This window comes from Hetaerina americana, unplaced genomic scaffold (genome assembly GCF_022747635.1).
Source record: "Hetaerina americana unplaced genomic scaffold, ioHetAmer1.1.p SCAF_22, whole genome shotgun sequence".
Taxonomy (NCBI): domain Eukaryota; kingdom Metazoa; phylum Arthropoda; class Insecta; order Odonata; family Calopterygidae; genus Hetaerina; species Hetaerina americana.
The window spans coordinates 6,202,041-6,228,579 of NW_027286786.1; the positions used below are offsets into that span (position 1 = coordinate 6,202,041).

At 38.8% G+C, this 26,539-nt stretch overlaps 1 protein-coding gene across 6 annotated transcripts in view; it reads left to right on the forward strand.

Moving 5' to 3' along the window:
• Nucleotides 1-26,539, forward strand: part of LOC139689321 (uncharacterized) — a 46,315-nt gene that overhangs the window by 12,976 nt on the left and 6,800 nt on the right. For 4 of the 6 annotated variants that reach the window (XM_071586399.1, XM_071586404.1, XM_071586400.1 and 1 more), the window contains exons 2-6: nucleotides 5,287-5,822; nucleotides 8,876-9,085; nucleotides 12,326-12,555; nucleotides 17,282-17,504; nucleotides 24,162-24,371. In XM_071586399.1, coding sequence (XP_071442500.1) covers nucleotides 5,287-5,822; nucleotides 8,876-9,085; nucleotides 12,326-12,555; nucleotides 17,282-17,504; nucleotides 24,162-24,371 — 1,409 coding nt within the window. The remainder of the gene's footprint in view (nucleotides 1-5,286; nucleotides 5,823-8,875; nucleotides 9,086-12,325; nucleotides 12,556-17,281; nucleotides 17,505-24,161; nucleotides 24,372-26,539) is intronic. The other 2 variants (XM_071586403.1, XM_071586405.1) reach the window with 1 other exon arrangement.

The following is a 26,539-nucleotide window of genomic DNA, read 5'->3' on the forward strand; positions in this document are numbered from 1 at the left end:
TTGATGCGTCATGCCCAAAATGTCTGTCAAAATTGTCTGGCAGGTTCCAAAACTAATGTTCACTTCCTCGGCTATCTCCCTAACAGTTAAACGGCGATTTGCCTGCACCAAACCGTTCACCAATTTGACATGGTTAGGGTCTGTCGAAGTGGAAGGCCACCCTGTATGCAAATCTTCATCTGTCGAGGTTCTGCCCGATTTAAAATGACAGTACCACTCAAAACACTGGCTTTGACCCATAGCCTCATTAACAAAGGCTTGCTGAATCATTCCAAATGTCTCTGAAGCACTTTTGCCAAGTTTGAAACAAAATTTCACTCACACACGCTCTTCCTCTAGCTCCTTAATTGCTGCCGTTGCACGTGGCAACAAACGTGTTGAGACACTAACTGCTGCTGCTGTGTAACGACTCAATGTAAACAAACGCAACACCTTTCGTTTTGCCTTAAATGTGTTTCCAGATGACGCACTTCTATAACCTTAATATCTTCCCTCAATATGACAACAGCTCATTGATATCTAAATAATAATAACTTACCTTTGCACCCAAAGCTGTCCAAGATCATCAGCAAATGAAGCAGAAGGGTGTAAATTTGCTGGTCTAAGCTAAATGTCAGCTAGGTGACAGTAAGGTAAGCTAAGTAAAAATCTTTCCTCAGCTGTCCCACCTTCGTTGGCTTAACTGTTGAAAAAAGCTTTCATGCTTTACACAAATTGGGCTTTGAAAAATATAATTTTTAATTGTCCTTGTCTTGAATCAACAAACCAGATCAAATGTCATTGTGTGTGTTACCAGACCCTAAAGTACTCTGTGAATATGTTTGAATGTGATCTTTTCGTAAAATGTCACCTCTATGCACTTCATTAAAACACTTACTGGATTCTCAGATTGAAGGGGACACAGTAATATTGTGTGGGTAAGCCAGCTTGTTTTTAAAAATAGCCAGTAGCTCTAATTTCCTCTCTCACCATTTTTTCTTACAATAGCGTCTAGTTTCTCTTTGGGAAAGAGAAGACATAGCCAGGAATATAATTCTTTTATTTCTGAACACCCACAAAGCCATCCCAAGCCACAATCATTTTGTTATAAAGGATGCAGCAACATAACTTCCTTTTTGGAAAGCATTTTCCGTTTGAAAAAATGATGTCATATGCCGCACCCTGTACTTGTGCCCAAATACTAACTTGACTGTCAGGCCAATGGTAGTTCTTCACTTAAGTTTTATACTACCTTGATCAAAAAGTTCCCGGAATAACCACCGTGTGGCGCTCCCATCGTTCCGATTTGAGTTCTGTTTTTTTTGTTAAATTGGTACATCTGTTGTTGATATTCCCTTTAAATCTTAGTGTCATAACTTGACATTTGCAAAAGTTACGTAGCCAAGAGTACATCTATCTCTGTGTGTGTTGGCGATTTTTTACAATTTCAGAAATGGATTTAAATTTGCAACAACGAACTTGTATTAAATTTTGCGTAAAAAACGGATTTAGTGGCGCACGGACGTTGGAAATGTTGGAAAAGTGTTTCGGCAACGATTCTCTAAAAAAAACGGTCGTTTACCAGTGGCACGAGCGGTTCAGAAGTGGTCGTGAGTCAATCGAAGATGATGAACGCAGTGGCAGACCATCGACATCGAAAGTCGGTGAAAAAATTGATAAAGTAAAAGAAATGTTGGTCAATAACCGCAAATTAACCATCAGAGAAATAGCGGAGGACTTGAACATTGCCTATGGATCCGCCCAAGACATTGTGGTTAATGATTTGGGTTTCCGTCGTGTAGCAGCAAAGTTGGTGCCAAAAGACCTCAATTTCATGCAAAAAAGAGACCGTGTTGACGTCGCAAAAGACATGATTTGCGAGGCTGAATCCGATCCCACATTCATCAAAAGGATCATTACTGGAGACGAGACGTGGGTTTATGAGTACGACACGCAATCCAGACATCAGGCAAGTGAATGGCGTTCACCAAATGAGCCGAGACCAAAAAAACCACGTCGTTTTCAGTCAAAAAAGAAGGCAATGCTGACGGTTTTCATGGATTACGACGGTGTAGTGCATCATGAATTTTTGCCAGAAGGCCAGACAGTAAACAAAGAGTATTATTTGGGCGTTATGAGACGTTTGCGTGAAGCAATTCGCCGAAAGAGACCAGAAATGTGGGCAGAAAACTCGTGGATTTTGCACCATGATAACGCACCGTCGCACAGTGCTATCATTATTCGTAATTTTTTGACGAAAAATGCAACAAATACCATCCAACAGCCACCGAATTCACCTGATTTGGCTCCCTGTGACTTCTTTCTGTTCAATCGAGTTAAAAAACCATTACGGGGAACGCGTTTTAGCAGCCGAGAGGAAGTAATGGAAAAATCGCAGGAAGCACTGATGGACATACCGAAAACCGAATATAAAAAATGTTTCGAGGATTGGATCAAGCGCTGGCATAAGTGTGTTGCAGTCGATGGGGATTACTTTGAAGGGGACAATATAGATTTAGATGAATAAACTTGTATTTTTAATTTTCTGAATAAATTCCGGGAAATTTTTGATCAAGGTAGTATTGCTGAGATGAGTCAGCTGTCCATCTTCATTAGCCTTACTTACCATAAAAAATACAACACTTGAGTAAGTGCTGCATTTTTCAATATAAATTTTTTAGCTGTACTCTCAAAAAAAATGTGTTAAAATACTTGGAGTTTATGGAGTCTTAAAAGTATTCCATGTCACATCAGACATGATGTCAAATGGTGTTTCAAATGCATATTCAAGCTTGATTTTGGGTCCAAAAATTCTGTTGCTTTGAGGTTAGAAAACATTAGAATTCATCTACATGATATCATAGAATGTGTTCTACAATGCATTACACCTCACTTTTATGCTCTCAAACGACTTCACAGTGGAAATTTGAGGAATAACTAGCTAGTGCAAGGAAATGTATTGAGTTTGGTGGGGCTCACACAATTTCGTAGAAGTGGGAGAAGCAGAGAGACAATCCATGTCACCCATCCAATCTTCCCAATTGCCTAAGTTATTTTTGGAAGACAAAGATGCCAGATGGTGAAATACCTTTTCATGCCTGGCTTGGCCACTTTTCATGAAAAGGCAGAAGTTGGTTGGTAATTCATGATGGAGTATAAATGCTTGTAAATGTTTTTCCCTGCTCTATGCACAGATGTGGGTACTGTAGGGATTCTTTTGTGTGCGCCCAACCATGAGAAAATGTGAATTTCACGTGGACATGTAATTGGCCAAAGGTTTCATTGTTTTTTTCAGTCAGCAACTTTCTTAAGTAGCCTCCTCCTCATCTGCAGCAGCATATTCAAGGGTGGTCCCAAAAGTACCCGACACAACAAAGAAAAAAAAAAATGGAAAAAAATGTATTTATTTTTCAACATAATCTCCTTTCAGCTCTATACTCATTTCCTAGCGATGTTTAATAAGTTCAATACCCTTTTTACTATTAGAAGTCTTGCTCCACAAAATAGCCATTAACTGTCGACATCACTTCCTCAAGGTTGGAAAATCTTAGACCGCCGAGCTATATTTTCAAGTTTGCGCACAGAAAATAATCCGAGGGGGCTAAATCTGATGAATAGGGTTTATGAGCGGGTGCATTGTCTTGATGAAACAACACTTTCTTCTTAGCCAAATGCGGCCGCTTTTGCTTGATTTCTTCGCTGGAACATAGCAATAATTTCACATAATACTCCGCATTGAATAGCATAATATTGTACCTAATGCCTGCAAACTGTGACACACACTCACAAGGCTATTCTACTGAAGTGATTGTCAAAATGATGGCTATTTAAAGATTATCACCCTCTGGTGAAATATTCTTTATACATATACCAAATGCAGCAGTATAATGCACGAAAACTGTCTTTTATTGAAAAAGGAGATAACTTCAGGCGTCACTTTGTGGAAACGATACATATTGAAAAAGAAAACTTGGTTTTTCCACATAAAATATTTATTCACGACCTAGGTTTCGACGCTCAGCGTCATCTTCAGGTGATGATGACGCTGAGCGTCGAAACCTAGGTCGTGAATAAATATTTTATGTGGAAAAACCAAGTTTTCTTTTTCAATATGTCTTTTATTGGTTGCAGGAGCATGATTAAAATGTATCCGATTTAAAATTACTAGAACTGTGCCTTGTGCCAAAACTACCCTCGTAGTAAGCAGTAGGTTTTAGATTTCGAAGGGCATTTGATAGAGTGAATTTGGAAAACTTATGAATATATTGCAGAAAATAGAAATAGAATGGAGGGATGGGAGATTAATCTGTAACCTGTATGTGTCTCAGACTGCTCAGGTCTGAGGGAGCTGAGTCCTGATGGAGAGCTGAGATGGGCAGTGTTAGGAAGAGGATAAGGCAAGGTTGTACATTTTTAGCTTTTATGTGGAGGAAATGATTAAAGAGGCATAGGAAGAAGTGGAGGTAAGGATGAAAGTTTGCGGGGAATTTATAAAATCAGTTAGGTTTGCTGATGACCAAGCTCTAGTTTGTTAGTCAGCCAAGGGATTGCAAGCATTGCTAAGTGAATTGGAAACTCATTGCGGTATATATAGGATGAGAATAAATGTAAATAAAACAATGATTATGTGGTTTTCCAGAAAGAGGAAATCTAAGTTAAATATTAAAATAAAGAGTTCTCAAGCTGGTGGAAAAGTTTACATATCGTGGGAGTGTTTTGGACCAAAATGGTGATAGTAGTAGGGATATAAGAAGAAGAATTGCATCAGCCAAAGAAGCTTTCACGAGGAACAGGAAGGAGGAAATGGTTAAAAATTAAATAATGCTATTAAATCCCAATCTAAAGCATAGTGTCAATTTTCACTCCAGCTATTTATTGGACACATTGAAGAAGTATTTAAAAAAATTAATAATTATTCTAATTTAACCGTCAATGGGATGAGCATCACTTATCAATGTACCAAACAGAAATATATCTTCTCACAGGCCATGTCTTGAAATTTTGCTTTGGATTAGGCAAAAAGGGTTTTCCATGTTCAGCAGATGAGTTTTATTTCACAGAAAATGGAATTACTAGTTGTTTTTGAGCTATTTTCAATGCTTTTGAGTGGCTGTGATATTTCATAAATTATATCATGGTGTAGAAATTTTTAAGGGACTTTTCAATCTTTTTATCATCAGAAATGCATACAAAGTTATTGAACCGAATTGCAGAAATTAATTGCCTTCAAATTTGCTGTCTTGATTGTTTATTGATATTTTTAATCCTGTACATTGAGTTATTATGTTTTAAAGTGTTAATTCACAGTCTCTTCCAGAATGTCTGACTTGAAGTTACCTCCAGAATTAAGAGAATCATTCAGAAGGGAGCTGGAACTACTAAATTCGATGGGGCTCATGAACGAAGATGCTGGAGAAATAGAAACGGGGCTAAGCAATTTGTCTTTGGCAGAGGAAGGGGCTAAACTAGTGGTATATGGCCCTTTACCAGAGGCCTTCTATGTAGTCAACTGTCCATTTGTCTGGTCAGAGTATGTTTCAACTGAAGAAATAGAAGATCACATGACTGAGATGCTATCAGAACTGTCTGATCAAGAATGGAGGACGTTCTGTTTCCAAATCTATGCGGCATTTTTGGCCAGTCGATCAGGGAAGCTGAGTGAAGCATTCAAACATTTGGAGAATTGTGAAGAACTCCTGAGTAAAAAAGCTGAAGATGAGTTTTTCAAGGGCATTATGGAAGGACTTACCCATTGTACTCAAGCAGTGAGGGCTCATCTGCATTTTCTGAATGGAGATGCAGAAATGGCAGATGAAATTATCTCCGGTGTTGCTCCTTTGAAGGTAATTTGTTCATAGAAAGGTAGTTTCTGATTATTTTATTTTAATTTCACAAATCACAGGGGTAAGGGTGATGCACTCCTTCTTCCAAAGTTTTTCCAACAAGTGCCTGGAATCCAAATGATTCCAGGCATTGGTTTTGGCAGCAAACAGGGGATGCCATTCAGAGAATAAAATGAACATGGAAGTAATTTTGAATTAAAAAAGCTTTCGAAATGTACCTGCACCTACATGAGGAATGAGAAGAGTTGTTCCCCCCTGCCCCCTTAAGTTCATCGCCATGGCTGGGTGCAGTATCATTTATTCTCTCTTTAAATTTTAGAATGAGAGCATTGACTGAATTGACAAGGAATGAGTATCAGCTAGATGTAGAGAAAATCATGATTGAGGGAATAGAGCTGAGTACCAATTGGGAAAAATGGGAATGTATGAAAAAAAAGTATATCGAAATCTTTAAAACAAACTATAGTCTTTTCTTTATTATGATTAGAAAGATAGATGAGAGAGAGAAATGAAAGAATGTAAACATAGAGTTAGGTAACAAAAGGTGCAAAGAGATAATAAATACCAAAGAAACTGCAGGAGATGCCGCAACAGTAACTTTTTAACGGAGTCATCCGCTAATGTGCATTTCAATGCAACAATTTCAGAGTGTAAAAATCATTCGCCTTGACTGGGATTCAAACCCAGATCCCTCAATATCCGGTCGAGTGCTTTAGCCACTTAAGCTATCGAGGTGTCCTCTTAAACTCTGAAATTTTTGGGGCTTTTAAAGGAACAAGATGTTGTGACGAAATACTGTGCATACAATGTCACAGGCATTCGTAGTCGTGCACAAGGCACCACAGTCCACGAGGTTAAATAAATAAATTGAGATGGGTGAAGGATACATCATGTGAGGATTGCAGAACCCTAAGTTTTATTTCTCACACAGCTAAAGTGGTTCTCAGGATCAGCAACATGAGGAGGATGAAGAATGGCATATGATTACTTGGGGGATGTTCAGTCTGGGTTTAGGAAGAGCAGAGGTATGCCATTGCAGTAATTAGGGCACTAATACAGAGGAATGTAATCAGGAAGTATTTGCTTGTTTCTTAAGATTTCTAAAAGGCGGTTGATGGAGTGAATTGGGAAAACTAATGAATATATTCTATAAAATGGGAATAGATAGGAGACTTAACCGAAACATGTACAGTTTGCTCAGTTGTGAGTACGGGATGGAGTCCTGATGGGTAGTGCTGGGAAGAGGAATAAGACAGGGTTGTCCATTATCACTGGTCCTGTTCAACTTAAAAATGGAGGAAATGGTTGAAGAAGCATGGGAAGAAGTGGTAATTGGAATGAAAGTTGGCAAGGGATCCATAAAATCAGTTAGGTTTGCTGATGACCAAGATCTAGTTCTTCAGTCAGCCAAGGGGTTGCAAGCATTGCTGAGTGAATTGGTGATTCAGTGCAATAGATATGGAATTAGAGTCAATATTAATAAAACAAAGGTTATGAGATTTCTGCAGAAAGGAAAAGTCTAAACTAAGCATTAAAATAGGAGGGCAAAAACTAGAGCATGGGGAACAGTTTAGGTAACTCGGAAATATTTTGGACCAAAATGGTCAAAGAAATTGGGACATGAGGAGAAGAATTCTGTGGGACAAAGAAGCTTTCAAACAGAGGAGGGAGTTGATGAGAGGGACGTCAAGTAAGGTTGTTAAGAAGGGGCTCGTTAAAACTTTGATATGGAGCATGGTTTTGTAGGGCACAGTAATGGTCATTGAAGAAGGATGATTGGCATAGATTGTAGGCTTTTAAAATGAGGATGTGGAGAGGGATGGAGAAGGTCGAGTGGATAAAAAGGAAAACAAATGAGGAAGTGCTAGGTATGGTGGGGTAAGAGAGAGAATTGTTGGGAGAAATCAAAAGGAAGTAGGAAAACTCGACACAAATTGGCAATGGGATTCTTAGAAACTTCGGGAGATGATGCAACAGTAACTTTCCACAAAGTAGTAGTATTTAGGGGAGGCGCCGACAGCTAAGGTCATTTGCTCCATTAAGGATGGAGAAAAACCCAGCATCAGCATTAGCCTACTCTTAATGAAAGTTGCCAAGGGGTCCGCAGCTTAACGGCCCATCCGACGGACGGCATACTCCCTCAAAGTGCCCTCCACAAAGTATCTCCAGTGGGGATCGAGATACCACTAAAAAATATTCAACGGCACCGGGATTTGAACCCGGGCCCTCTGGGTGGTAAGCTGGTACAATAGCCACTGCACCATCTTGATCTCCACTTTTGACAGAGTCGTCCACTAAGTGTGCGTTACAATGCAACAATCTTAGCGAATGGCTCTGTTCAAAGTTACTGTTGCGCCATCTCCCACAGTTTCTTGAAATTTTTCAAAGGTAAAACATCAGTATTCAAAGTTGGGTTTAACCTTGTGAACTTTAACCTTTTAACCCCACTTCCCGCACGACTATAAAAGCCTGTGACATTGTGTGTACAGTATTTTGTCGCAACCTCTTGTTCCTTTAAAGGCCACAACATTTTGGAGAGTAAGAGGTAGATTAATTAGCTAAAGCACTCCGCAGGACATTCAGGGATCTGGGTTACAATCTCAGCTAAGACAAATGATTTTTACACTCCGAAATTGTTGCATGGAATGGGGTGTAGGAGACTGTGATAGAGGGTTGAATGTTAGGAAAATGAGGAAAGGGCTGGAATAGGATGAGGATATTGGATGGGATGAAGGGAGGAAGGAAGTGTGTGGAATTGAAGAGGGGCATATTGTTAAGGTTGGATTTCAGGTTGTGTTTTGCTGGGAGAGACCAGAGTTTGGTAGTTTAGGCCCAGCCGAATCCTACTATAACTAGTAGAATGCCCGTAATTATATATCACTGACTTTCAATGATTTAAGCAATGGAGAGGGAGGAGATGCTTGCACTGTGTAAGGGGGGAAAATTATCTTTTAAATGTACCAATCATCACCAGGGGCAGTGCATAATTATGTGGAATGTTTAATATTGATTAAAATTTAACTATTTATTCCAATGCATCATTCTTTCTTTAGAGACTCGGCAACCCTGCCAAAGCAGCCTTAATTGCATTAAATGCAGAGGTGTTGGGAAAGTTTGGTTTGCTCTCCAAGAGAATGGCTGTAAAATTGCTAGAATCTGCAATCAAATTAGATCCAGATGAATGTGGTTCAAGGCGAGGTGCATGGTATTACAGTTTGGGAAAACTGCATGGACAGCTACGTAGAATAAAACACAGGGCTGGGGTGAGTCCAACTTTATTCTATAGTTTTTGTCCGGCTGTGACTAATATTTCTAAAAAGTGACGCGCTGTTTCAAATTCAATACACTTGTCATTTTGTGATTTCATTTGCGGTAGGACAATAGCATCATGGTATGTGGGATGTTCAATAAGTATTTAGAAAAAAAGAGAAACTATATTTTGATCATATTTTTTTATTATTTTTCATCTTAGTCTTGTTTTGGCTTCATACACTCTTCCCAGTGTTTCTCCCAACTTCTTAAGGCTCTCAAGAAAGTTGGATTTCAGAGGTAGCTTTGTTTTGGGAGTGTTGAAAGGTGTATCCACAGTTATAAATAGAGGCAGATATTTATCAGAGTTATGATAGAAAAGCATCAAACCAGCCTCCAAATTGGATGTCACAGTAATTTTTTCTTCACTGAGAGGAAACGCAGCATCCATCTTGCTGAGATTATTATTATTTTCACGCCCAATTTTTTGTGCAAAATTGAAAACATTGTACCTAGTGATATGTATGCCTGTGGCCTTAACTATTTTGCTAACTCAAATTCATCAATCATTCAAAACCATACTGTGGATTTTGTCAGTAATTTGGGAGGAAGGCACTTCCATTGGACGTCCCGGACAATGTTCATCATGTATGGATGTATGGTGATGTTCAAACTCATTTGCCCAATTGTAAATATTCGCAAACACATGTGCCATGAACCTCATTCGACTTGGTTTCGACCTCTAAATAGAAGTGTCCAGAAGTAATTTACCTCTTTCAATGGAAGTGTTTAATCACCACACTAAACTTTTTGCCCGTATTTCCAACCAAACTTAAGTTTGTTGCTTCAATAGACTGTGAAAATGAAACCACGCGATGGATATAAGAGGTCTGTTCAAAAATTTCTCGAACTTCTTTATAACAAAAATATACTTCACTGACAAATTATTGGTCATGGTCCCCTTCAAAGTATTTAGTCTCCTCTCCAATGTATACCATGGTGTTTCCACTTTTTGAAACAGTCCTGGGATGCTTCTTCCAGAATGCTCATAAGCTTCTCCGTTGAAGTTTTCTCTCTTTAGAATGGTGGCTAATCTTTTTCCTTCAAGTTGGGTTTTCATTTGGGGAACAGGAAGAAGTCACATGGGGCCCAGGTCTGGTGAGTATGGTGAGTGGAAAAGCACAGCGGTCTTGCTTTTGGTTGAAAACTCACAAGTTCTGAGAGGCGAATGAGCTGGCATGTTGACATGGTGACAAAACCATTCACCGCCCCACCAAACTTTGGGCTGTTTTCCCCTGATTCTTGCTCTCCTAGGCGTTTCATTACCACCAGGTGGAGTATTACTTGTTGACTGTCTGACCCTTAGGTAGGTATTCCTGATGCACGACCCCCTTTGCCTCACAAAAAAACAATCAACATAACCTTGACATTTGAGTGAATTTGTCGGGGCGGGGGGGATGTTCCACCAATCCATTGTGAAGATTGCACTTTTGTTTTGAAGTAATATCCGTAAACATGGCACCCCACTGCTTTCTCATGTCCAAATTTTTACTATATGCGATGCACCACACTTTTTGAAATGCCTACTATACCTGTTAGCTCGCGCACTTTCAGTCGACGATCATCCAGCATCACCTTGTGGACTCTCTTCACCGTTTCTGGAGTCATCACCTCATTTGGTCGACCAATGCGATGCTCGTCTTGACAGCTGGTATGGCCTCATTAAACTCTGCTACCCAATATTTTACTGTTCTAAACGAGGGAGCAGACTCACCCAGAGTAGAATCCAGTTCAGTTTTCATGTTGGTTGTGCTGAGGCCTTTCAAATAAAAGTATTGTATTACATAACAATGACTAATCAATTCCATTTTCAAAAATTCACTGAAAGAGTTCACTGCCAAACAAATACTAAACAACATGGTGTCTTTAAACTTGAAACATTCGCTTTATAGATGCCATAATTTCTAATACAGTGATATTTTTCAAACAGCTACCGCCATCTCTAGTTCAGGCTGGGTACTTATGGGACCACCCTCGTAATCAACAAAACAAGATATTGACAAAGTGGTTGAAGGTGGTTATTTGGGAAGTTTCCTCAGACATAAAGCCTCCAAGCGGAATAAAAAATAACAAATTGAAGGTGTGCCATTCGAAAAGTTCGGGAACCTTTTGTGTAACTTGAACAGCAATCTAGTGAGAGATGAGGCTGGTTAAGAGCTAATTTTTTCTGGCACTATGTAATTTCTAAAAACTTATTGAATGATCCACGTACAAAAATGATCACTTGCAAAAAATTATGCGCTTCTCGCTCATAGTAAAACAATAACTGAATTCTTATTCTTTGAAATCTCTGAATAGCCAAATAATGTATAATTTCTAAAAACTTATTGAATGATCAACGTACAAAAATGATCACTTGCAAAAAATTATGTGCTTCTCGCTCATAGTAAAACAATAACTGAATTCTTATTCTCTGAAATCTCTGAATAGCCAAATAATGTACCAAAATTAAAAAATTCTAACATACAGAGCTCAAAAGCCTTCAAGGTTCCCAGCATTATTTGGTTTTATGTTAAAAACACTTTTAACCTAGTACTTGCTGGAAAAATACAATTTGTTTCACTGAAAATGTCTACACATTAGAGCCTGAAGTCATCAAACTTGTGTATAAAATTGGTCGCACCATTATACACACGGTGATAAACATTTGAATGCTCCCTTCAAACGTTAACTCTCATTAGCCATACAAAACTCCCTCTTTTTATTCTTTTCTACTTTCCTTCTTGCCGCCTATAAAATCCATTATATTCCTTTCTCTTCTTGGATTCACTAACATTTAGCCTTCTAACATGATATTCAGAAAATTTAGGTTTTTTATTTCATTATGAATACATTTCAGCCGGAGGAGTTCACTTAAATTGCTCAGTGCAACATTCATGATTTTAATTTGTATTTTTCTCATCTTTCTGCTATGCATATTTGCCTTGTGTGAGGCTATTAATTTTATAGCACTACCTAAAATAATCTCATTAGACTGCTAAAAAAAACATTTATCAGAACTGAAATAAAAGAGTATCCAAAAGTAGATTTTTTTTGCATAATTGACGCACTTTGTCCCCTTGTCTGAAATTCACTTTCACAACAAATTGGTTTTTACTCAACAACTGCATGCAGTGCATTGCTTGTACTTCATTGGCTTGAATAAGACTACAGTTTCATTATTAATTGCTATCCGGCTTATGAATTTATTCCAGATGCCTTCCAAAGAAGAGCTCCGGCTGCTTGAAAGAGCTGTGAAGATAAACCCTTTTGCAGTCAGTTTGGCAACTCTTGCTGATTCGTACAGGGAGGCTAGTACCAGTGGAAAATTTGGAAATGAAGTGCAAATTACAGACAAAATGTGTGGTCATTTGAACAGTGAAGCCAAGAAACTGTACATTAAAGCATTGGAATTGGACAGCCAGACATACAGTACTTTAAGAAGGTGAGCTAAAATCTGATGCATTTTATTGGTCCAATGATCTAGTAATTACATGCACATTATTCATGATATAAGTTGCATCAATGAACAAAACATGTCAACAAAATAATTGTGATCTACTACAATAATTATTATGGTAATGTAGTCATAATCATATTTTTTTGTATTCTCCTGGTTAAGGTAGGTGGACAGGATGGGCACAACCTAAGCAATTTCTTGTAGCCAAAAATACAACCTAAAATCAGGCGTTATAGTAAGTCGCTGTTAAATTCCACAAACTCCATTCATCCCTTCATTCCATCCAACAACCCTATCATACTATATACACCTTCCTCAATTGCCCCACATTCTCCCTTCTATCACAGTTTTCAACATCCATTCACCAATCAAAACACTCGTAAATCATCTTTGCTGTCTCCTTATGATTTATCCCAACAATGCCCTCTCCTCCCCTACCATGCCTAGCTCTTCCTCATTTATTTTCTTCTGTTCACTTGACCTCTGTCCTTCTCCACACCCTTATTTGAAAAACCTCCAATCAAGTTCCCTCCTCCTTGAGAAAGCTTCTTTGCCTAACGCAATTCATCATCTTATGTCCCTGCTACTTTGACCATTTTGGTACGGAATGCATACGAGAGAGATGAACTTCCCCATGCTCTAGTTTATGAACTCCTATTTTGATTATTAACTTAGCCTTTCTATTTCTGGAAAACCACAAAACCTTAATTTTGTTAGCATTTACTGTTAACATTGTTCTAATGTTAATATTATTTCTATTCTCATTCCATAAGTATTGCACTGCATTTCCAGTTCACTCAGCAATGCTTGCAATGCCTTGGCTGAATAACAATCTATAGCTTGACCATCAACAAACCTAACTGATTTTATGGATAAGGAATGATAATCCTCCAACTTTCATTCACATTTCCAGTTCTTCCCATGCCTTTTTTTACAATTTTCCCCACATTTACATTGAACTGCACTGGTGACAACGGACAACCACGTCTTTTTCTTGTTGCTGAAACAACCCATCCGGACTCTTCATCCCCCACTCTCACTTGATAGAAGTATGAGACATGTACAGGTTGCAGATTAGTTTCCTCTCTCTCCAATCCACTCCTATTTCCTGTGATTCATTCCTCTATTCTAGCCAATTCAGTCCATCAAGTGAATTCTCGGAATCTACAAAACCGAGAAATGCATCTTGATGTATTCTATCTTAAGTTAGTTAATGGCATCACTCATGCCGCTCCCCTTCCTGAACCCAAACTGATCATCCCCATTTGACCTACTCTTCATCCTGGTATTAATAATTCTGAGAGTCACTTTAGCTGCATGAAATGAATCTTATTTTTGTGTATTCGTCATGTATTGCTGACTTTCACATTTTGGGTCAGGAACTGAAACTCATCTGATGAAGTCTTTAGGCCAAATCATTCCCTCTTAAATTCTATGAATTAGCCCATAAAAACTATCCCTCCCACCTTTTCATAAAAACTTTGAAGTATTTAGGTGGGAATATGGTCTACCTCACTGCCTTATTTGAATTCAATTACCTTGATGCCCTTTCCATTTCACTATCAAGTAACCCTGGACCTAAGCCATTCTCATCTATGTTATATCCTCTTTCTGTTTCTAATCTTAATGGCCTAATGCCTTTACCATGCAATTCTTCCATATATTTCTTTCATCTCTCTTGAATCTTTTTCTGGTTCAACTAATATTTTCCCAGATAAATCTTTGATTGTTTGCAAAGATTTACCCTTCCTACTTCCTGACAAAGGTTTAACTTAATTGTGTAGTGTGCCAATTTCACCCTTACTCTGCAAACTTTCCATGTTCTCACTTAGTATCTTCTACCATGCTTCTTTCACTCTATTTTTTACCCACCACAGTTAATTATTTAACCCTTTGTGTTTCCTTTTACCTAACTCTGTATTTCATTTCCTTCTCATATATCTTTCTAATTGTCTGGTCCATGGTTTCCTTGTCCTTTTCCTATTCACTATTCCTATAGTTTGTTTTGTGGCTTCAGATATCCTTTTTTTTGTATGTTCCCATTTTTTCACTAATAGTGACCAGCTCTCCCTTGTTAAGGATTACATGATGCGCAGATATTGAAGATTTAAGTCTTAAAATAGGAAAATCTTAGTCTGGGTCCATATTTCTGTCCCAGAAATATTGATCAACGCAGAGTAAATCCTGGAAGACTTAGATCTTCAGGGCCGAGCTCTCTTTCCTCACTCATGATTTTCACCGCAGCCTTCTGGTACTCCTTTCTTGCCAACCTGATTAGTACTTCTATGTTGCTTTTCCCTTTCCTAAACCATTTTCCTTGGTTTATCTTTTTGAATCAGGTGATGCACTTCTTAACAACTAAATTGTGGTCAGAGTCCATATCCTTCCACTGCCAGGCATGAAGCGTGGCCAATTGAGCTGAGTCCCAAAGTTGCCAGGACTCATTTTCTCCATCATGCCCATCATGAAGCTCAAGAGAAAAGGAAATGCTTCCCGCTGCCTTCCTCAATAGTGTTTTTAATGTGACGCCATCACTCGATGGCCGCCCCTCTGGGGTCAGACGTCTTCGCAGCATCCTCACTGAGACAAACACTGCATGGACTACCATTCCTCTGGCTCCTAACCTTCGACCTATCTGGCAAGGGTGAGGCCCCTATCATGAGGCTCCTTCCCCCTCAAGAAAGGTCTATAAATGAACTGCAACTTGTGACGCGGTATTTAATTTATAGATAAATTTTCCCCGATACCGCGAGACAACTATGTTTTCTGCCAATATGTATTTAAGTATGCTGGTTTCTTAGAGGTATTTTTATGAAGTGTTTATTCCTTTCTTTTCCCTTGATGCTCATGCTGTCCCAAATGGCCAAAGCTTGAGGAACATGTAACAACTGGATAATAAATCCCCAGAAGAATATGAATACTATTTCAAAAAATATTATTTTAACTGAATTGAGAAAATAGGAGATCGATATGTCTATTGCTGATTTTTCCGGGACAATGTAATGATGCAAGAGATTCATTTAGAAGAGAAATGGTCTGTGCATATGTACATGGGGAGACCCATAAGTACCCGGCTGACCAAGAGATGGCGGTAGTTGTTTGAAAAATATCACTGTATTAGAAAGAACACAATCTATAAAGCCTATTTTTCAAGTTTGAAGACACCTCGTTGTTTAGTATTTGTTTAGCAGCCATCAATATTGAACTGTTTACAGTGAATTTATGAAACTGGAGAAAATTGGTCATTGTTATGTGATACAATAATTTTATTTGAAAGGCCTCGGCCCAACCGATATAAAAACTGAACTGGATCTACTCTGACGAGCATCGCATTGGTCGACCAAATGAGGTGACGACTGCAGAAACTGTGAAGAGAATCCACAAAGTGATACTGGATGATTGTCAGCTGAAAGTGCGAGATCTAACAGACATAGTAGGCATTTCAAAAAGTGCGGTACGTCGTATGTTAACTGAAATTTTGGACATGAGAAAGCTGTGTGCAAGATGGGTGCCGTGTTTGCTCACACTCGAGCAAATCCAGTGTCGTGAAGATGTTACAATTGAGTGTTTAGCAAAGTTTCATAGCACAAAGCAGAATTTTTACACCGTTTCATAACCTTGGGTCCATTACTTCACACCTGAGATAAAAGAACAATCAAAACAATGGATTCAAAAGGTAGAACCGGATCCAAAGAATGCAAAGACCATTTCATCTGCAGGCAAGGTCATGGCATCAGTTTTTTGGGATGTGTGCTGGGTAATTTTCACTGACTATCTTGAAAAAGGAAAAACTATCAACGGCGAATATTATGCAAACTTATTGCAATGTTTGAGCCAAGAAATCAAGCAAAAGCGGCCGAATTTGGCTAAGAAGAAAGTGTCGTTTCATCAAGACAATGCACCAGCTCACAAATCCGTTATTGCAATGGCCGAAATTCATGAATTTAAGTTGGAATTGCCACTTCATGCACCCTATTCGCCAGATTTAGCCCCCTCGGATTATTTTCCGTTCGCAAACTTGAAAAAAATGGCTTGGTGGTCAAAGATTTTCCAACCGTGAAGAAGTGACGTTGGCAGTTAACGGCTATTTTGAGAAGAGAGACAGTTCTTATAATAAAATGGGTATCGAACTTATTGAACATCGCTGGGGAAAGTGTGTAGAGTTGAAAGGAGATTATGTTGTATTTAAATACATTATTTTCCAAAATTTTTGTTTTCTTTGCCGGGTCAGGAACTTCTGGGACAACCCTCGTAGCTGCGAAACCCTCTCACAGATGGCCAAGTACAAGGTCTAAAAAAAGGTTTGACCAGTGACACGAGCCTGGTTGCTACTGTAAAAATAAAGTTGCCATATATTCTGGAGAGCTGCTTGTAATTTTAGGTTGGCACCATTGACATTGGAGACCTTATCCTTGATGTGCATTTCTGTTTTCTGAGAAAGGAAAGGCATTGATAATGGAATGTACATAGATCTCTGGGCTTCAATGATTGTAGCCCATGTCAAGTATGATTTTGCATGTCTTCTTTGTTTAGCACTAGTTCAGACGAAAGTTGTGTGTGCTATACTATATTGCTGAATGCCCTAAGAATGGTTTCTATTCTTTAATTCTACTTTGAGGTTGGCTGTGCAGTCTATCCGCGTGCAAGATGCTACGCATTGGATATGGAAGATGCTACTAGTTGGTTCTAATATTGTATTCATTAATTTCAGATGTGGAAATGGACTTATGAAATTACCTGCTCCTCATAAAGATATCCCTCTTGCCAAGGATTGCCTCGAAAAAGCTGGGTCCTTGAACCCTCAAAGTTCAGCAGTATACCAGAGCCTTGGTACATTGGAGGAGAAACACTTTAAAAATCTGGAAGGTGCTCTGAAATATTTTCAATTGTCATATAAAAATGGCAATGTTGTTGCTGCCTGTTTCATGATACAGGTGGGAAATGTGTTGCTTCAAATATTTTTGCATGTGTAAGATGAAAACGTATTGAAAATAAATTATTTAAGTTAAATAAAGTAAATCAACTTTTTAAATTTCAAAGAATTGTGGGGGATGGCATGGCAGTAACTTTTTACGCAGTCATCCACCAAATGGTACAAATACAAGTATGGAAACCAGCAAGGAGTCACGCATGTCCCTGGGTCCTGTATTTTTCTGGATTTCCATTGTGCATTCGCCTCTTTTAATGAACTTTTGCATCTGTGTTTGTGCTGCTTGGTCCAGTAAACCTTCTCTGGGTGTAATGTGTGCTCTGTCCCCAAGAGATCTCCAGTTATAGAAGATATTGTTTTCTGGCTTATGGATCTTGTGGCCTGCCCCTCTGGTGCCTCCGTTACCCCAGCTATCAGTTGCTCATTCCCCGTGGCCTTCTCTCAGTACCCACAATGTTGTTGTAGCTGTCTTCCTACTCCTTTTTTTACTCTCTGGTGATGTACAAATCAACCCATACCCCTCCTGTGCATCGCAAGTTCATTTGCATAAACAAGCTCTCCACTTGCGATTATCAAGTCCATGAGCTCACCCAATTAGATATTATTGCCTTTTCCGGGACTTGGCTCGCCCTTCCGCTTGTTAATAGTGAACTGTCCTTCTCCAATTCACGTTGCATTTGTCGCCACGATAGGACTCAAGAGGTGGTGGTGGTGTGCTGCTTGCGATTAATCAAGTGCACTCTTTAAAGCACCACAAGAATCTGAAACAGACTTTAAAATAGCGTGGTGTGAAACAAGGCTATTTAGTGGTAAGTGCACCAAATTAAACAGAATTTTTGTGGGTAGTTTCTACCGTCCACCTGCCAGTGATGTTAATAGTTTTGGAAAGCTGTCTAAACTCTGTGCTGAGAGCCATTAACCAACCCTATTATCCTTGTTGGTGATTTCAATTTGTCCGTTCACTGGGATTCCTATTAATGGCTACCAACTCAACACTCATGATGAATTTTTCATGAATTATTTCATCCATACACTTCACCTATTTCAATTTTGTCTCCAAGGAACCGGAGTTTGGCACACTCTGAATTTCCTCCTTGCATCCGTTCCCCTAAAAGCACTCCCCCCTGTTTGCCATTCACGAGAGTATCGGAAGAGACTTTATTTTAAGTCCACTACCATAGAATCGGTTTTTCCCCTTGGCACTTTTCCAACTGAGTGGAAAATCGCAAGCATCATTCTAATTCATAAATCAGGTCCATAGAATGATGTCTCTAATTACCATCCTATCTCCTTGCTTCCCATTCTTTCTACTGTTGCTGAGAGAATTGTTTTATGCCATCTTGATTATTTTACAGCTCCTTTTCTGTCCAAAAATCAGCATGATTTCCTTCCTGGTCTTTCATATGTGACCAACCTTTTAAGTTTTTCAGCACCATTCTGCCACCTCAATAGCAAGAAATCCACAACTAGATGCAATCTTTCTTGACTTCTCAAAAGAGTTTGATGCTCTCAACCACAGCCTTCTCATCAATAAGCTCAGCCAATGTCTTACCCATCCCTGAGATAAAGAAAGTAAATTTATCTTTTAAAAATTCAAAAAACTATGGCAGATGTCGCGACAGTAACTTTTAACTGAGTCATCCACTAATATACATTAAAATGCAGAAAATTCAAAGTGTAAAACTCATTTGCCTTAACCAGGATTCAAATCTGGATCCCTTGATGTCGGGCCAAGTGCTTAAGCCAGTGGAGCTACTCCAAAATTTTGGGGACTGAAAAGGCACAAGATGCTCTGACAAAAATACCATGCATCCAAGAACAATATCACAGGTATTCATGCACATTTCACCACAGTCTACGAGGTTAAAGCCAACTTTCACCCACCTGGGTGTTTTACCTCAGACAAATTTTGCAGTAAAGAAGTAACTGTTCCGTAGCTGTAGTAACTGTGCAGTAAAGTAACCTCGCAGTTTACTTTGAGGGATGCCGCAACAGTAACTTTTTGGAATGATTATTACTCTTAGAAATTGTTGCATTTAAACATGCATTTAGCAAATGACTCCATTATAAGTTATGTTGCGACATCCCCTGCAGGTTCAAAGAATTTTTCAAAGATAGAGTACCTTTGTTTTTAAAACATTGGCTTCAATGTTGTGGATTGTTGCTCAATGCACATGACTAAGAATACCTGTGACATTGTATTTATCACATCTTGTTTCTTTCAAAGACCCTACAATTTTAGAACTCTTTTTAAGTTCAGTCTATAAAGAGGCATATAGCTGTTGATGTGAAAAATTATCACATAGTTGGTTTTAACCTAGAAGGTGCATATTTTATAGAATTGCAAATATTGTAAACTCATTTTGAAGAATCTTGTAAGCTCTTTTTTCCTCATGCAGTAATGTTGGCTATCAGAATTGAACGTCTCATAAAAAAGTATGGGAAAATCTTTAAATGTTAAATGCTTGTTAGTCATGAACACAAATGCCCAAAGAGTCCTGCATATTCACAATAGGTTGGCAGCCATTGAGCTTATTTCTTCCCTTGGATTATGACATATTTTCTTTGTAAATGGCAGGTCATCCAAGAATTTTTCAAAAGGTTGTTATGGTAAATTTGTCCTAAGTTATCAATATGAAGAGAATGTAATTGAAGGTGATGCATGGGCATTATTAAAGGTCCAACTGTAGTTTAATTTATGTAGTACATATGCATCAATATAATCAATAAGCTCTTATATTTGAAAACCCAGACAAGGGATATATCAACAGGAAGCAGGATTTGGAAACACACTTAAGAGGATCTCCCAAGTTGTCAGTAGTGATTTATGATTACCAAACAATTTTCCCAATTATTTGACTTCATATTATCCGCTAGGAAGAATCAAAATACTTCACTTACCCATGGGGTGGAATTTATTGCTGTCAACTAGTTTTGCTATACTGTAGCATCATCTGGACTCCATCGTGTAGAAGACATATCGTGCCTATGGTCAGGAACAACTCTGATTAACTCACTTGAAAAAAACATTAAATTCACAAAGGAAATTCAAGAAAGTGAAAAGGAAGTCCAGGTGATGCTTGGTGTGGCCAAACTAGATGACTGCAATAAATTCTTTCCTATGTAAGCAAAGCATTTTGATCCTCCCCTGTGCACTGCTATGAAATTCCACAAAGTATTCACCCTATCTCTCCAAAAACTTCACATTATATTTCACCCTACAAAAATTGCTCGCCTCCAACCAAGTAACTGCCTGTGCATTTACCACAGGTCTTTGAATTCCGTGGCTCCTTGGTATTAGCAGTTGCTGCTGGTCAATGCTGTCAGTGTAGCATTGGCAACGTGAAGTGTTTGCGCTATAAAGGTGACGATTGATGTGATGCAGACGTATGTTACCTTCCAGAAGATCACTATTGATTTTTGAGTGAGGGATTCTGGTTTGTGCCGGCATATATTAGTGTATAATCAAATTCATGGAAATAACTGATCAAGATAATGGCTGTTGTTTTAGTGCTTACTATTCTTGAGTGTGGAATCCCTCAAGCTTTCTCTAAAAAGAATGTGTTTTGATTTTTTTCCTTTTGGTGGAATGGTCTAAGTATTGTTGCACTCAATTACTGACTTCAGCTTTTGGCTTCCTGTGTCTAGGTCACATGTCTCCATCCCCTTTTTCCCCATCATCTTGTAGGCTTGCCAGTCCTCCTCACCATGCAAACATTCATTTTCACCCTCTTTTCCCAACTATCTAAATCTACCATCCATCTACTAACAATCGTCCATGAAAATTCTTCTTTACGAAAAACCATTCTTTATGGACTGTTTAATCACAGCCTGAATCTCAATTTCTTCCATCATCACGTATCACTAGATGGGAACGGCAACAGAGAAGCATCTGCGCCACAGATCCCTCCCAGACCCTTGATGCATAACACGTTTACTCATAAAGGATTATCTATTACTATGCCAGTAACTCATTATGCTAGTGCTGGCATCTGGTGATGATTCTTTCAAACTACCCTTGTATTCCTGCAGTAATGTTGTCATGGCCATATTTGATTTGAATTGCTTTAATGCTCTTTCTATCTCACGGTGAATCAAGCCTGGACCTAAGCTATCCTCATCTACCTCATATTCTCTCTCTATGTTTAATCTTGCTGGCCTAATATTTTTACCATAAAGTTCTTCTGTATTTTCATCTCTCTTGTATTTTTCCTGGTTCAATTTTCCCTGATTTATCTGTGATTGTTAACACACATCTTCCCTTCTTTCTGTCTGACAGTGTTTTAACCTACCTGTGTTTTACTCGTAATACACTAGTTTCCATACAGTGCACTAATCTCACCCTTCTTTTGAAAAATTCCATATCCTCACAATGCTTATCCGCCATGCTTCTTTTGCTATATTTGTTACCTGCCTCAATTAATTATTAAACCCATTGTCCTTTTTTCTACCAGTGTATTTACACCCATTTCCTTCACTCGCAAATCTTTCCAACCATCTCTTCCATAATCCCTGGTTTATTTGCCCTTAACTATGAAAAGTTGCCCTTGTTTATTTTACAGATTTTGATATCCCTATTTTGATAAAGAGTCCTATTTTTCCTTGATAGTTTTCAGCTCTTTTTCATCACTCATGATTATCTCCGCAGCCTGTTCATACTCCTTCCTTATCAATCCAGTTAATGCTTGTGTACTCCATTTCCTAACCCGTCTCTCCTGCCTAATTTTTTTTAATCAGATGCTACATTTCATTTCTGGTAAATTGCGATCAGAGTGCAAATCAGCCACCAGGAAACTGTGTGAACTGAGCATGCTATTTCCAAATCTCTACCTAAATATAATATAATAATCTGAGTTAGCTCATTTAGCCAAGTGCTGGTGATGATTGAACTTGATCTTCTGTAGAACTCAATTGCTTTTTCTTGCAACCCCCACCCTCATCAACCTCTCTTCGTTTGCCTATCATTGCTCTCCAATCTCCCATCACTATCAAATGTTTCCCCAAGAGGAACACCCTGATTGTGGCATGTAACAGTGACCAAGTTCATTTGCTCTGCTTTCATCTATACTAGTAATATTTAATCAGTTGCTGGTTCTATGTTCACCATGCTTCTTTCTACTCTTATATTCAATGTAATTGTGACCTCTTGCTGACCTTCGTGCCCTCAGTTTTTATATTACTCTACAACTATCACTCCAGTAATATCCCCTATTCTTCCATCACACCATGCAAGGCCCCGAAACATCTCCATTTCCTCTTTTCCTATCTCACTTTAAACAATGTTCGTCCTGAAAGTAATGTCAGTAAATCTATTGCAAATCATTTATTGAACTTTTTGGTACAAGTGTTTAAAAATCTTCAAAATAAGCTCCTTCTGCGTACATCGGCTCATATCGGATACATCAGCTCCAGCAAGACTTCCACCTCTCAAATGTGTTGCGGTTGGCCTCCTTCGGAATGTCCTTGAATGCTCTGGTGCAAGCTGTTATGATCCCATCCACTGTCCCGAAATGCTTGCCTCTCAGGGGTGTTTTGGGTGCTTTGATCAGGTAGTTGCTGAAGGCTCTGTGTGCCGGTGCATTTTCGTGGTTCAACTTCCAGTTGTCTGTGATGTCCGGCCGGATGCATTTCAGTCTTATGAGGACTTCCACGTAAAATTTGGAGTTCTCAGTGGTTCCAGGTTCTACAAACTCGTGATGAACCAGTCCGTGGATGTCAAGAAACACAGTGAGCATGATCTTGAACTTTGATTTGCTCAGCCTGGCTTCCTTCCTTAGGGCGAGGGGACACTGACAGGTGCCTCTCCAATCATTGTTTGATTGAGTCATATTCAAGTACCCAAGTCTCGTGACATGTGATCACCTTGTCCAAAAATTTGGTATCACGTTTACACACATTTAGGTTTTCTCGGCACGTTTCAATGCGGCATGACTTTTGGTCACCAGTGAGCACTTTTGGAACCATTTTTGTGCCCACCTTCCGCATACCGATATGGTTCATAACAATGTCATAAACTTGAGTTTTCAGAATGTTTGACTTGTCAGCCATTAAAGAAACAGTTGTTGGTCTGAGTTCAACAGTTTCTTCACTTGCATCACATTGTTGGCCATGGTGGTTGTGGGTGGCCACCCTGCGCAGTCCTTGTAATCGACCTCTTCGTGTGAATCGTGGAGTATTTTACACTTTTTCCTTTATTTCATTGCTTGGAAGCAATGTACTCATGGGTCTACAATTAAACACATGAGTACTCATATATTTGAAATTTTAATTAGTTACTCAATAACTTACTGTTTAAAAGAGGTTTCAGATGGACACAGACTAAGCATCACTTCATATCTTAGCTAATAACGTCAAGGAGGCTGTTACGAGGTGCCAGAATGAGGTTCCCGGTGATGCCTTCCAGTAAGCATACCGTGACTGGCAGAGGTGCTCTCAAATCAAAAGGGTGCTATTTGGAAGAATTTTTCCAATTTGTGCTTTGATCTGCATATATTTTTCCTTGAATATATTTTACTTTTTTGCCATACAAGTCCCAAAGAATCATCTTTCAATCAGCCACTCAGATTATTTTTCTTATAGCAGATCTGGTCAGCCTTAATGTGGTTTAAATTTTTTCCTTTGTATTGCACATAAAAAGGCACTCTTTTTGACTTCTTTCTAGGTCCGCATGAAGATGGATAAAAACTATAATCCCATTGATGACATTGATGGCTTTATCAAAGATCAAGTGGCGCTGAACAGGCCAGAACTGAATGCAAAATTGTTAATTCTCAAAGGAGAGTACCTGTTCTTTCTGAGGAATGACTTTCTTGGAGCCAGCAAATTCTGGAAGGAAGCCATCACGTTATCTCCTAATTCTGAAAATATTACGGTAATTCTATGTGTCTGGAATGTATTTCTAAGAGCCTGCATGCATGAATGTAGATAGGCATTTTAACCCTTTCCACTCTTTGGGTGCTTTTTTGCTCGATTGCCTTAGTCTACTCGGGATTCAATTTTTTAAATACCCCAAATTAGCTAAGCGTGGCACTAGAATGAAAAACTGGAGTTTCTTTTCAGACAAACTTATTAATTTGGATTTTTTGACATAATTATTGATAAATTTATTGATAAACCATAATTTAAACTCTATAATTTTTCATGGTATGATATTTTTGGAAGCATTCACCAACATGAAGACCTGGTTTACATTCACACGTCTCACAGATATACATCGTCTCTCTCCTTCCTCCTTTGATTTTTCGGTCAGAGCGAACCGCACAATCTTTACGTTTTTTGTTAGGGTGAGGTGTGATTATATGGAGTTTTCCATCTAAACGTTGCTCTATGTTTGTGGATGGTAATCTAACCCTGGAAGTTTGTGTACCATCTCGGAATTCTCCAACGAGATTGTGTACTAGTTTCCTAACAAATTTCACATGCGAGATTGGTTTTTCATTTTTTCTTTGTTGGCATTCTTTATACAATATAAATGAATTTACAACACTGACCTCAAGCCCCCAGAAAAACAATTTACGCCACCATTTTAGAGTTTTCCTCGTGAAACAGTAGGTGCTTGTGTAATGATCCGCTCTATCAACTCCCCCCATAAACTTGGTATAGCTTGTCACAACCTAGGGTTTGAAAACTATTTCATTCCCACCAGCACGAACTCTCCTTTCCATGGACTCAGTCTCTGCAGTGTCCCTCGTACTGAGCATTGTGACTATCCTCTTGTCTTTCCATGCAAGGAGAATGATGATCCTCAAACAATGATGATATAACCTCAAAAAAGCTAGACTCCAGGAAAAGGCCTAAGGTTCGTGTTTTACTATGAATATAATAGATCATATCTTGGACCCTCCTACTCAAGATTCCTGACTATGCAATAGATAGAAAAAGAGCAGGCAGAATATTTGATGAGACAGCGGACACTAGGAAGAAAAGGAAATGAAAAAGTCCAAACTAGAAAGCAATGAACTAAGGATCAGCGGACTGAGGTAACTTTACATTCTGGCGATCTTTTTTCAGACACCAATAATCTCTAAAAGACATTGCTTTACATTTACCTGACTTCCAAGTAATGAAGAGCAAACAATAGAAATGAAAAAGAACTTACAACACAGTAAATAGATTACAAAAAACATCTGCGTAGGTGGTGGCATCCTTTGGGAAACGGCATTTATGTTGAAGACGACATAATGGGTTGATACTATTAATTAATAAAACAAGCCATGCTATTAATTAAGCTTTAACTTTCCTTTTCCTTTCATGCAGATGATTACAAGAAAAGTTATTGGAAAAATAGACAAAAATCCCAATTCCCCTCGTGGTGAAACTCCATGTCGGGTGTGGCTCGACATACGAGCTGCTGCCGTTGCTAACTGTGTCGAGTCACACTTGACATCCGAGTGCAAAATGTTAATAGTTATATCTCTAGCTCTTCAGGCTTGTGTCTGTAAATGTAGAAAAATGGCTTAATAATATTTTTTAATACACAAGTGGTAATATATAATAAATGTGAAACTCCAATAGCCGTAAACAGTTTACCTTTCTAAACAAAGTAAAAATGAAATTAGTTGGCTAGCGCCACAAGTCCAGAAGGGGTAAAAGGTAAAAAAGGATAATGAGGTAGGTAAAAGGGGTAAAAGGTAAAAAAGGAGAGGATAAGAAAGGTGAATATGAATACGCGTATTTCGGCCACTAAGTAGCCCTCTTCAGCGTACTGAAGGGTAATCGTCACTACAACACAAGTCGAAGTGAGCTCACGCTTCCCTGCCCTTAATTTGCTTGCCTAACATCCTCCCTTCTATCACAGTTTTCAACACTCCATCACCTATCAGAATGCTCTGCATCCCATTCCAGCCTCCTCATGACTTCTCCCAGCCATCTCCTCTCCTACGCCACAATGCCTAACACATCTTTGCTGATTTTCCTTTCCATCCATGTTGCCTTTTGCCATTCTTCTCCACACCCACATTTCATAGACTTCCAATCTATGCTCATCATCTTGCTCCAAGGACCATTTTTCTGCAGTATGCACAACCAGTGATCCATATC